The 12,041-nt window shown below is 39.9% G+C and overlaps 2 protein-coding genes across 2 annotated transcripts; both read left to right on the forward strand.

Moving 5' to 3' along the window:
* The first annotated feature begins 2,420 nt into the window (after positions 1–2,420).
* Positions 2,421–8,128, forward strand: LOC115928182 (serine/threonine-protein phosphatase 6 regulatory ankyrin repeat subunit A-like). Its single transcript, XM_030995088.1, has 2 exons — positions 2,421–7,971; positions 8,106–8,128. The coding sequence occupies exons 1-2, from the start codon at positions 2,421–2,423 to the stop codon at positions 8,126–8,128; spliced, it is 5,574 nt and encodes a 1,857-aa protein (XP_030850948.1).
* A 13-nt stretch (positions 8,129–8,141) lies between these two features.
* LOC105440733 lies at positions 8,142–11,706 on the forward strand. The gene is made up of 4 exons (XM_011671219.2): positions 8,142–8,426; positions 8,938–9,002; positions 9,536–9,635; positions 9,953–11,706. Exons 1-4 carry the CDS (start codon positions 8,211–8,213, stop codon positions 10,874–10,876), a joined length of 1,305 nt encoding a protein of 434 aa, XP_011669521.2. The 5' UTR covers positions 8,142–8,210; the 3' UTR covers positions 10,877–11,706.
* Positions 11,707–12,041: the final 335 nt, after the last annotated feature.

Raw genomic sequence — 12,041 nt, forward strand, 5'->3', positions numbered from 1 at the left:
CTGTACTGAATGTTTGTTTTCTATATTTGCATATTTTATGATTGATTTAATTTTGATGTTTCATGCATTTAATTATTTTCTTGACATGTAAAACTTGTGAATTGTGAAATAAAGATGGAAAAAAAAAATAATAAAATAAATTTATACCCTTATTGTGCATACCGGAATTAAATATTTCACTGAGGTATTCCTCTATGTATTACCTTTCAACTGGGCAAGAAAAAAAAATTTAAAAAATAAATCACCCAAACTTAGTTTTGGCGCACTTTGGTTCCTCCCACTGTGGGGCGGGGGGAGGGGAATTGACCCGATGGTAATTTATACAATCTTTTTTTCGGCCCAAATTTGGTTACTCATATTGTTTGTACTGTATATGTGCAGTGATTTTATTTCACTACATTTCGTTAAGGTGGGATAATCTTCTGAGAGATGTGTTCCTTATTATCAATGCATAATTTGTATATTAATCTCTATGCTCTCTGTTTAAAGAAAAAAAAACGGCATTCATCTCTTTGCTTTGTTGGTCTTCATTTATTAGAAATAAATGGCTCACATTTCACCAAGACTCTGATAGAATACCTTCAATTTTTTGAGTTATTAAGGCATTTTAATGAGTATGTACTTTAGAGTTATCATTTTCGATCTTGGGTTGAGATTTGTCAAGGGCTATACATATAGCTGCTTCCTCCCAGTGCAGGCAATTATAATTGAAGAGTTTACGCTCAGATCAGTCACGTTGTCAGAAATGTCAGTTGATGACTGTTTAAAGGGAAAGTAACATGAGAATAAGCTAACAAGAAATATTAAATTGTTCCAAATAATTGTTCCATCCTAATTTTCTGATAGGTCTAAACAATTATTCATTGGGGACACAAACCCCTGTGAAATTATGACATAATATGTGTGATGAATTATGTTTGTGTTTTCTTTTGATCAGCTCACTGCGGAATCCTGTGAGGTTATACAAGAGACTGGAACTGAGAAGAGTATTCCTCAAGACGCTGATGGTGACGTAGGAATTCAGGAACGGGAACCGTAAGTTTGTTTTTTTATCAATCATCATCAAATAAAACGTAGGCCTGGTTTGATACATATTTGTATTACTGGTTATTTATAACTTGTATTTGGTAATTACACTAGCGTAAATTATATCGCTAGTACATTAGGGATTACATTGGAAGGAGGTTAAAGTAAGGGTAAGGTGGTTTAATAAGATCGCTTTCTGCATGAGTAATACTGTCTTTGCTCATTACAACAATATGGACAATTTCTTAAGATGAAAACGATGATAACGATAGAAAAGGAAAGAGAAGGGCCCGGCAAAATACACAGATAGAGAAACAGAGAGAAATAGAGCAAGAGAGGTAAAAAGAGAGACAGAGAGAGAGAAAGAGAGAGCGGGAAAGGGGGATGTCGAAAAGAATGACTACTATAGTATGAACAGCAAATATAACCAATTACCCAGTAATAATTAACATATTTCTGCTCAGAAATGTTATCTCCTCTCCAAGGACATCAGAAATGTAAACATCTTATTTTCAACCATTGTCTTTAATCATTCATTGTATACAGTCATTGCAACATGTCATGTCCCACATGAAGTTCATTTTTGATACAACGGTCGATTTCCAATTTCAGTACCAAACCTTTTATCACACTTTATGTGTGTAATTCTCTCCTGGTACATAAAACTTGGTATGATGCACTCAATTCTTCGTGAGACTCCATCCTCTATTTTATCATTCCTCTCAGTTTAGTGCATGTTTACACAACCCCTTTACTTTTAAAACTTTGAATTCAAAACGCCTATGAACACGCCTTTTTTTTTTTCATTGTTTCGTATAGCTTTTTACTATTCCTGCTAATGATGAAAATGAATTTGCCTCCATCTGACCATTTTGATATTAAATTTTGTTTAAAAATCTTACAATGTAATTTGCTAATGAAATAGCCACTGGGACTTCAACAATGATCCAAAGAGGTAGATTAATGAATAGTTAATATACGATGAGAATGTTATAATCCCAGATATTAAACAAAAGGACCCCCCCCCCCCCTCCCCACCTCTTCCTTTCTTCTGAAAATTTGACTCAGTCTTAAATGACATCCTGCAATTGTGATGCCTATACCTTCGCTTATCATTCCATTGCTATTGCTTAACATTTCATAAATCGGGTTCCAAATTGTTTTATTACATGTCAGCCTCTTTCTTTTGCAGTGGAATCCGAACAAATAAAAATGGAATTACACAATGTTTTTTACAAGTTAAAATGCTTAATTATATAATATCATTTGCATTACAACGGTAGAAATATGTCCTTTGTTGTAGGGCCAAGGGAACCGACTTTCCGCTCATCCCATTTCCAAAAGTGCCATCACAATCCAGTGTTCTGAATACTGAACACAATAAAGCACAGAGAATGCATGCTGATGAAGGGGATAGTTTTCTGTCTAATACGACTACAACACTACAATCTGGCGTAGACATAGGGGACGGAAGGACAGAGCTGTCACACGGTGCTCTTGTAAAATTGAATGCCGACACATCTGCTGATGACAAGGGCATCCAATTGGAAGAATGCACATCTCCTCTGCAGCCAGGAGAAATCATGGAAGTCTTAGAGACTGATACGAACGATGATTGGGATGCAATGTTTAACACCCTGCAGGATGAAATATCTACGAATGATGCAGGTGCGTCCAAACTTGAGCTTACATTCAACCTTGACATTGACCAGATGAATGAGGAGGGATACACACCGCTCTACAAGGCAGCTTTAGAAGGTCATCTCGAAGATGTCGACGATCTCATTACACTGGGAGCAAACCCAAGTAAACCAAGTAAGGGTGGACTCCGTCCTCTTCATGCAGCGGCTCACGAAGGACATGCACACATCGTTGACTTCCTCATCCTGCAGGGAGCAGACGTGAATGTCGGGTGTGAACGGGGTACGAGACCTCTTCATACAGCAGCTGCAAAATGTTATCTTGACATCTTAGAGAGCTTGGTTGCAGAAGAAACTAATGTGAACATGGAAGATCACACAGGAAGGACACCATTCAATGCTGCCGTTCAAGAGGGCCATCTAGAAGCCGCCAAATATCTCATGACTGAAGGTGCGAAGCTGAACAGATATGATGGAATGACCCCACTCTATGCTGCAGCTCAATTTGGTCATTTAGATATCGTCAAATTCTTCATTTCCAAAGGAGCTGATGTAGACGAAGAACACGACAAAGGGATGATTCCTCTCCATGGTGCATCTTCTAGAGGCCACTTAGAAGTCATGGAATATCTCATTCAGCAAGGTTCCGATCTTAACAAGGATGATGCCAAGGGTTGGACACCATTCAATGCTGCCGTTCAAAAGGGCCATCATGAAGCTGTCAAATATCTCATAACTAAAGGAGCGAAGCAGAACAAATATGATGGTAAGACTCCACTCTATGCTGCAGCTCAATTTGGTCATTTAGATATCGTCAAATTCTTGATATCTAATGGTGCTGATGTAAACGAAGAACACGACAAAGGGATGATTCCTCTCCATGGTGCAGCTTCTGGAGGCCACTTAGAAGTCATGGAATATCTCATTCAGCAAGGATCCGATCTTAACCAGGGTGATGCCAAAGGTTGGACACCATTCAATGCTGCCGTTCAAAAGGGCCATCTTGAAGCTGTCAAATATCTCATGACTGAGGGAGCGAAGCAGAACAGATATGATGGTAAGACCCCACTCTATGCTGCAGCTCAATTTGGTCATTTAGATATGGTCAAATTCTTGATATCCAAAGGAGCTGATGTAAACGAAGAACACGACAAAGGGATGATTCCTCTCCATGGTGCATCTTCTAGAGGCCACCTTGAAGTCATGGAATATCTCATTCAGCAAGGATCTGATGTGAACAAAGCAGATGCCGAGGGTTGGACACCATTCAATGCTGCCGTTCAAGAGGGCCACATAGAAGCCGTAAAATATCTCATGACTAAAGGAGCGAAGCAGAACACATACGATGGCATGACCCCACTCTATGCTGCAGCTCAATTTGGTCATTTAGATATCGTCAAATTCTTCGTTTCCAAAGGAGCTGATGTAGACGAAGAACACGACAAAGGGATGATTCCTCTCCATGGTGCATCTTCTAGAGGCCACTTAGAAGTCATGGAATGTCTCATTCAGCAAGGATCCGATCTTAACAAGGGAGATGCCAAGGGTTGGACACCATTCAATGCTGCTGTTCAAAATGTCCATCTTGAAGCTGTCAAATATCTCATAACTAAAGGAGCGAAGCAGAACAGATATGATGGTCAGACCCCACTCTATGCTGCAGCTCTATTTGATCATTTAGATATCGTCAAATTCTTGATATGTAATGGCGCTGATGTGAACGAAGAAGATGACGAAGGGATGATTCCTCTCCACGGAGCAGCTTCTGGAGGCCACTTAGAAGTCATGGAATATCTCATTCAGCAAGGATCTGATGTGAACAAAGCAGATGCCGAGGGTTGGACACCATTCAATGCTGCCGTTCAAGAGGGCCACATAGAAGCCGTAAAATATCTCATGACTAAAGGAGCGAAGCAGAACACATACGATGGCATGACCCCACTCTATTTTGCAGCACAATCTGGTCATCTAGACATCGTCAAATTCGTCATAGACAAAGGAGGTGATGTGAACGAAGTAGATGATGAAGGGATGACTCCTCTCCACGGTGCTGCTACTCGCGGCCACATAGAGGTCATGAAATATCTCATTCAGCAAGGATCTGATATGGACAAGGCAGACGTCAAAGGTTGGAAACTATTCAATGCTGCCGTTCAAGAGGGCCATCTAGAAGCCGCCAAATATCTCATGACTGAAGGTGCGAAGCAGAACAGATATGATGGGATGACCCCACTCTATGCTGCAGCTCAATTTGGTCATTTAGATATCGTCAAATTCTTGATATCTAATGGTGCTGATGTAAACGAAGAAACCGACAAAGGGATGATTCCTCTCCATGGAGCAGCTTTTGGAGGCCACTTAGAAGTCATGGAATATCTCATTCAGCAAGGATCCGATCTTAACAAGAGTGATGCCAAGGGTTGGACACCATTCAATGCTGCCGTTCAAAAGGGCCATCTAGAAGCCGCCAAATATCTCATGACTGAAGGTGCGAAGCAGAACAGATATGATGGAATGACCCCACTCTATGCTGCAGCTCAATTTGGTCATTTAGATATCGTCAAATTCCTCATTTCCAAAGGAGCTGATGTAGACGAAGAACACGACAAAGGGATGATTCCTCTCCATGGTGCAGCTTCTAGAGGCCACCTAGAAGTCATGGAATATCTCATCCAGCAAGGATCCGATCTTAACAAGGGTGAAGCCAAGGGTTGGACACCATTCAATGCTGCCGTTCAAAAGGGACATCTTGAAGCTGTCAAATATCTCATGACTGAAGGAGCGAAGCAGAACAGATATGATGGTAAGAACCCACTCTATGCTGCAGCTCTATTTGGTCATTTAGATATCGTCAAATTCTTCGTTTCCAAAGGAGCTGATGTAGACGAAGAACACGACAAAGGGATGATTCCTCTCCATGGTGCATCTTCTAGAGGCCACTTAGAAGTCATGGAATATCTCATTCAGCAAGGATCCGATCTTAACAAGGGTGATGCCAAGGGTTGGACACCATTCAATGCTGCCGTTCAAAAGGGCCATCATGAAGCTGTCAAATATCTCATAACTAAAGGAGCGAAGCAGAACAAATATGATGGTAAGACCCCACTCTATGCTGCAGCTCAATTTGGTCATTTAGATATCGTCAAATTCTTGATATCTAATGGTGCTGATGTAAACGAAGAACACGACAAAGGGATGATTCCTCTCCATGGTGCAGCTTCTGGAGGCCACTTAGAAGTCATGGAATATCTCATTCAGCAAGGATCCGATCTTAACCAGGGTGATGCCAAAGGTTGGACACCATTCAATGCTGCCGTTCAAAAGGGCCATCTTGAAGCTGTCAAATATCTCATGACTGAGGGAGCGAAGCAGAACAGATATGATGGTAAGACCCCACTCTATGCTGCAGCTCAATTTGGTCATTTAGATATGGTCAAATTCTTGATATCCAAAGGAGCTGATGTAAACGAAGAACACGACAAAGGGATGATTCCTCTCCATGGTGCATCTTCTAGAGGCCACCTTGAAGTCATGGAATATCTCATTCAGCAAGGATCTGATGTGAACAAAGCAGATGCCGAGGGTTGGACACCATTCAATGCTGCCGTTCAAGAGGGCCACATAGAAGCCATAAAATATCTCATGACTAAAGGAGCGAAGCAGAACACATACGATGGCATGACCCCACTCTATGCTGCAGCTCAATTTGGTCATTTAGATATCGTCAAATTCTTCGTTTCCAAAGGAGCTGATGTAGACGAAGAACACGACAAAGGGATGATTCCTCTCCATGGTGCATCTTCTAGAGGCCACTTAGAAGTCATGGAATGTCTCATTCAGCAAGGATCCGATCTTAACAAGGGAGATGCCAAGGGTTGGACACCATTCAATGCTGCTGTTCAAAATGTCCATCTTGAAGCTGTCAAATATCTCATAACTAAAGGAGCGAAGCAGAACAGATATGATGGTCAGACCCCACTCTATGCTGCAGCTCTATTTGGTCATTTAGATATCGTCAAATTCTTGATATGTAATGGCGCTGATGTGAACGAAGAAGATGACGAAGGGATGATTCCTCTCCACGGAGCAGCTTCTGGAGGCCACTTAGAAGTCATGGAATATCTCATTCAGCAAGGATCTGATGTGAACAAAGCAGATGCCGAGGGTTGGACACCATTCAATGCTGCTGTTGGCAATGGCCATCTTGAAGCTGTCCGATACCTCATGACTAAAGGAGCGACGCAGAACAGGTTTGATGCAATGACCCCACTCTATGCCGCAACACAATCTGGTCGTTTAGACATCGTCAAATTCTTCATATCAAATGGCGCTGATGTGAACGAAGAAGATGACAAAGGGATGATTCCTCTCCACGGAGCAGCTATTGGCGGTAACATAGAACTCATGGAATATCTCATTCAGCATGGATCTTATTTGAACAAGAATGATTACACTGGGTGGACGCCATTACATGCTGCAGTCAGTAACGGCCATCTAGAAATTGTCAAAGTTCTATTGGCCAAAGGAGTTCAGGGTACTATGTTTGAAGGATTGACCCTCCTTTACATTGCAACACAGTATGAACTTGTTAATGTGGTAAAATTCCTTGTCTCCAGTGGATATGATGTGAACGAAAGAAATGAATGCGGCAAGTCCCCTCTTCATGCAGCATGTTACAATGGTAACATGGATATCGCGAAATTTCTCCTTCACCACAACGCCAATGTCAATGAACAAGATCATGATGGATGGACACCACTCGAAGCCGCTGCACAAGAAGGACATCGAGATATAGAAGATTACCTTTTATTGAATGGAGCAGATATGACAGCAAGGGACATAGATGGTTTGACGCCACTCCTGGCTGCAGTAATCGCAGGTCAAACACCAGTAATAGAATGCATCCCATCGCGTATCGATGGCCTGGATGAAGAAGAAACAGGAGATCCACGAACCGGTAGTCACCAGAATATCATCACAAGCGGATTTGTGACGGTAACAATGCAAAGTGCAGACACACATGTACGTACAGGACAGTTAGCATCTCAGGTAGACAATGCAGAGGTGGGGAATGACCGCACTCCAGCTGATATTACGAAGAGAGGAGCCGGTGGACTCTCCTTGCAGAATCTGTCCACAAGGACCCATGATGATGATAAAGATGCAACTCATCCAAACGTAAATGAACACTTCTCCCCACGTAGAGGTGACCCGGATCAGGAAGATATAGGAGATCCACTATCGGAGAGCCACCACTATGGTGCTAAACATCTCACCACAAAAGGTTATGTGAAGAAGAAGAAGGGTATACAAATTAAGGAAGTAGACACAAAGTCACGTACAGGACAGTTAGCATATCGGGTAGACTATACAGAGGAGGGGAATGACTGCACTCAAGCTGATAGTGCAAAGAGTGTAGCCGATGAACTCTCTTTGAAGAATCTTTCAACAAGGACCCTTGATGATGAAAAAAGTGGAAATGGGGAACATAATCCTTTCATTCATGCTAAATTGAAATATCCTGACAAAGGTGAACAAGATCCGATGTTAGATCAGATAGAAGCAATACAGAGCCCTGGAACAATGAAAAGAGACACAACAACAAATGGCACAGACCGCTCTTCCCCGCATGGACCTGAGACATGGCAATATAGCGAATTCGATCCACCCTATCTACAAACCATTGAGACTGATGGTCACCCGTCTGAAAAACCGGAATCCAGATGTCACTCACTAATTTATGGAAACAGGGAAATGAGAGTGAGTGGTTATTAAATGTTTAAGTTTTCTCTTAACAAAGCATACATTTGGTTGAAACTTTGGATAGATATGAAAATGGCAAATACAGATATGTTTGGAAGCAACCATTCAGCCAATTATAATGTAATCATAGAGAATGAGAAACAAAGATTCATAGAAAGCAAAGTAAATAACCTTTTATAAATAGCCCTATAGTAAAGGTTCCGTAATATATTTTGGTTCCAACACACCTGTGCATGAGAAAAGGCCTCAAAATATAACAATAGGGAATTAAATATAATACATGCAATACTATTTTACACATTGGTCAGTTATTTCTCTTGTAAGAAACAACAACGTGTTCATTCTTTGCATGTATTTTGCGATTTGTCTTACTCGCTGTTTTGTCTAATTCCTCCTAGAGGATCCGTGCTAACAAAAACCAATTTTCTGCATTATGTCTTCTTGGATCATATCATTTTACTGCATTCTAATCTTACATTTTCTATGATGTAATCCATTTTCCCTTCAGGAATCTCCTTCACCGATGAATGCTGGAGATGATCTATCAATCAAAGAACCATTAGAGATTGAGAGGTACTAGTCACTTTCCGTTTCTTTATTATAAGGAAACCTTCTTATTCGTAGGACAAGATGTATTTAGTACATACATTTCGCTCCACGATTAATTGCGTCCTTAGTAACAACAGTTTCCTTCATGTTTATTGAATATTCAGAATTATTTTGTATATTCTTCATAATGTATATGAATAATCGTTTACGGTAAAAAAAATCATTATGTACGTAAACTGTATGACATTACCTATTAGCAGAATTAGAGCACTTTAAGATTTATTACCTACCTGGGCTTGAACCTTAAGAAGCTAGAGAACAGTGAAGCAAGACCTGATGTGGTACCCATGGTACTGTTGAATTCGATATTTTAAATCTAGGTATTTTTCATTGTAAGTCTTTTTTATAAACATTCATACGTACATTTGTATATTACAGAGATTTTTGGTTAATGGGCTATATATATTTAACATCATAGTAGTACACCCTACTATAAAGGACCAATGTGGTTTCTCCTTACATCAGCTAACTGTAATTTCTACAAATAAATTCAACAGCTTTCCTAAACACCCACCCGCTGTCGTTCACCAAAAATTGGATGATGGAAACCCTCTCTCCGACCATGGAACCTCCTCAAACACAGTTTGGGAAATCAGGGTAAGAGAAAAGTATTGCCTCAATTTAGTATGCTTAAATAAATAGCTGTCGAAGCTTATGATAAAATGGAACAATGTTCTGCATCTGTGCATAACAATACTTGTATGGGGGCTTTTTTAAAAGGACACTACAAGAATGTTTAGATTATATTTGGGAGGAAGCGTCGATCATTAACCCTTATAAGTAGTTTTAAACGTCAGCATTAAATGGTGCCCCCCACTCTGTATTGTTCACACCGGATCCTTGCTGAATGAGATATTCCATGACTTTGTCAAGTTTCAACGACGTTCTTTTAAATTCATACCCTTTTGATTTAGAACAAACTTCGGACAGCGGTTTACCGGTGTCCTTCAATCCTGGCCCTCGTACAAACTTTCCTGCAGGTGAGTATTGCTTTGGCCATCATTCTTGCAGGAAGTCCAGTTCTAGTTGCAGGGAGCGGTATCACCGAACGAGTCACATTACAAGCAGGTAAACCGGGTGTGGTCCCATTCCATCTCCCATTGTCACCTATAGGTACACCCCAGACTGTTCCATATTACACACTTCGATTCGAATCTCAGCCTCGCCCATTCTGCATTAACGGAGAAGCTGATATCAAGGGCTTTAAAAACTCATCCCAGTTGCGAAGGTTTACCACCTCAGTCACAGGTTTAGACACCTCTCCTTGTGTGAATCTAATGATAGATAACGTTGATAGTCTAGATGAGGATGGGTACTTATTAACGGCAGTCTGGCATAGTTTTGAGAACGTTAGGTATGAAACTATGAAGAAGGAGATTGATGTACAATTCCCACCGGGACCTGCAAAGTGCTTCATCACCTTAAGTAAAAATGTTGATTATCCATATGAAATACACTGTCGAGCCACCACTGGAAGCGCTACAACCACTCTATCATGTTACCAGAATGATCGGAAGATTGACATCAGGGGTGATATTACAGATAATGGGCTAATTACCAGTGGTATATTCTGGCTGCTCGATTACACTCATTTTTCTTGTTGCTCACATGATGTAACCTTGCATGTGAATGTTTCAACATGCAATGACTTCGAGTGGCCACCTATCAAAGAAACTACGAGACAGGCTGTTAATACTGTACCTACATCGGTTACCACTCCCACACCCCAAATAGAATCCCATACAGAATCAGGGGCTTGTAGGCAATTCATGCTTCCTTCTCTGTGGCACTTCACATACCTGTTCATAAACCTCCTCGACTTTGTTACAATGTACTAGACACAAAATCTTAATACGTAATATCACTTTCTTGTTTAAAGGATAGTGTTATACATAAAAATAAATGCAAAAATATATCATCGTTCAAATTCGAATTTCTTTAATGTATATAATGTTCAATGTTTTTATTATTTCATAATTGATTCTAAAATTATTGCATAACTGTTTTTATTTGAAAGAAAATATCAATATGGCCTACTTTTGATTTCGTCGTTATTCGAATGTATTCTTAGTTTAACAGTCTATAGTCTGCTATAGTTGAATAATTGAGGGAAAATCTTTGATAATCGATGTCATTCTATTTTATCACCATGTCGATTTGGCATAGACTATATAAGTAGTTTGCTATCACCCAGCCATTTCTGACCCCAATTTTAGAATGAAATTGAACCAAGAGGTTCTCATCACCAATCATGTAAATGTTAATTTGGAGTATGATTTCATGTTTTAGATTTTATTTTGCATTTTCCAATTTCATGTTGAGCCGGGTGTTACATTCTGAGGTTGAATAACTTGATATAGAATAGTGAATGCGTTAATGCAGTGTTAACGCCTTTCTAGCTTCAAATCGGCGATGTATAGTTATTTATCGCTGTGTCAGTAGAGGTAAATATGAGGTTGGTTTCTAACTGTTATATTGATTCATGAATTAGCAATAATTTTTCTGCCAGAACTAATCCAGGAATAAAGACCCTCATGCAATCTACAACTTAACCTCGTATCTACTTAGGTATCAACTCTTTGATAATTAGTCATCGCTCTGTTTGCAAAGATTCTGCTGAACTTTGGAACAAACTGCATTTACATGTCAAAAATTGCCAGACTGTCAACCAATTCAAAAGTTGTCTAAAGACAAATATTATTCAAAATTGCTTTTGATGATTAATTTACTCAATTTCATATGTATTGTAATTTGTGGGATTGTTTGTTATTTTTTGTTTTGTTTATAATGGAATTGTTTATCATTGTATTTTGCTTGACATAGCGCTTAGAGCCTTCGGTGGAAAGCGCTTTATAAGCACCGTTCTTCTTCTTCTTAGTATTATTATTCTCATGGAAATAAGAGATGTTCAACAGGGACGCATGTTCCATTGTCGAAGTCATAGTACATGTATATTTTGTAATGCACGGACAGACTTGTTGCTTGATCAATTAACTTCTAAAA

Source organism: Strongylocentrotus purpuratus, unplaced genomic scaffold, assembly GCF_000002235.5.
Source record: "Strongylocentrotus purpuratus isolate Spur 01 unplaced genomic scaffold, Spur_5.0 spur5_scaffold_21, whole genome shotgun sequence".
Taxonomy (NCBI): domain Eukaryota; kingdom Metazoa; phylum Echinodermata; class Echinoidea; order Camarodonta; family Strongylocentrotidae; genus Strongylocentrotus; species Strongylocentrotus purpuratus.

What these genes read in the sequence shown, in the direction of transcription:
- LOC115928182 (XM_030995088.1), top strand. Translation starts at nt 2,421, where the DNA reads ATGCATGCTGATGAAGGGGATAGTTTTCTGTCTAATACGACTACAACA. An exon ending in TTATGTGAAGAAGAAGAAGG is followed by an intron (nt 7,972 to 8,105) that starts GTATACAAATTA and finishes CTCTCTTTGAAG; the next exon opens with AATCTTTCAACAAGGACCCT.
- LOC105440733 (XM_011671219.2), top strand. Translation starts at nt 8,211, where the DNA reads ATGTTAGATCAGATAGAAGCAATACAGAGCCCTGGAACAATGAAAAGA. An exon ending in ATGGAAACAGGGAAATGAGA is followed by an intron (nt 8,427 to 8,937) that starts GTGAGTGGTTAT and finishes TTTTCCCTTCAG; the next exon opens with GAATCTCCTTCACCGATGAA. An exon ending in ACACAGTTTGGGAAATCAGG is followed by an intron (nt 9,636 to 9,952) that starts GTAAGAGAAAAG and finishes CTTTTGATTTAG; the next exon opens with AACAAACTTCGGACAGCGGT.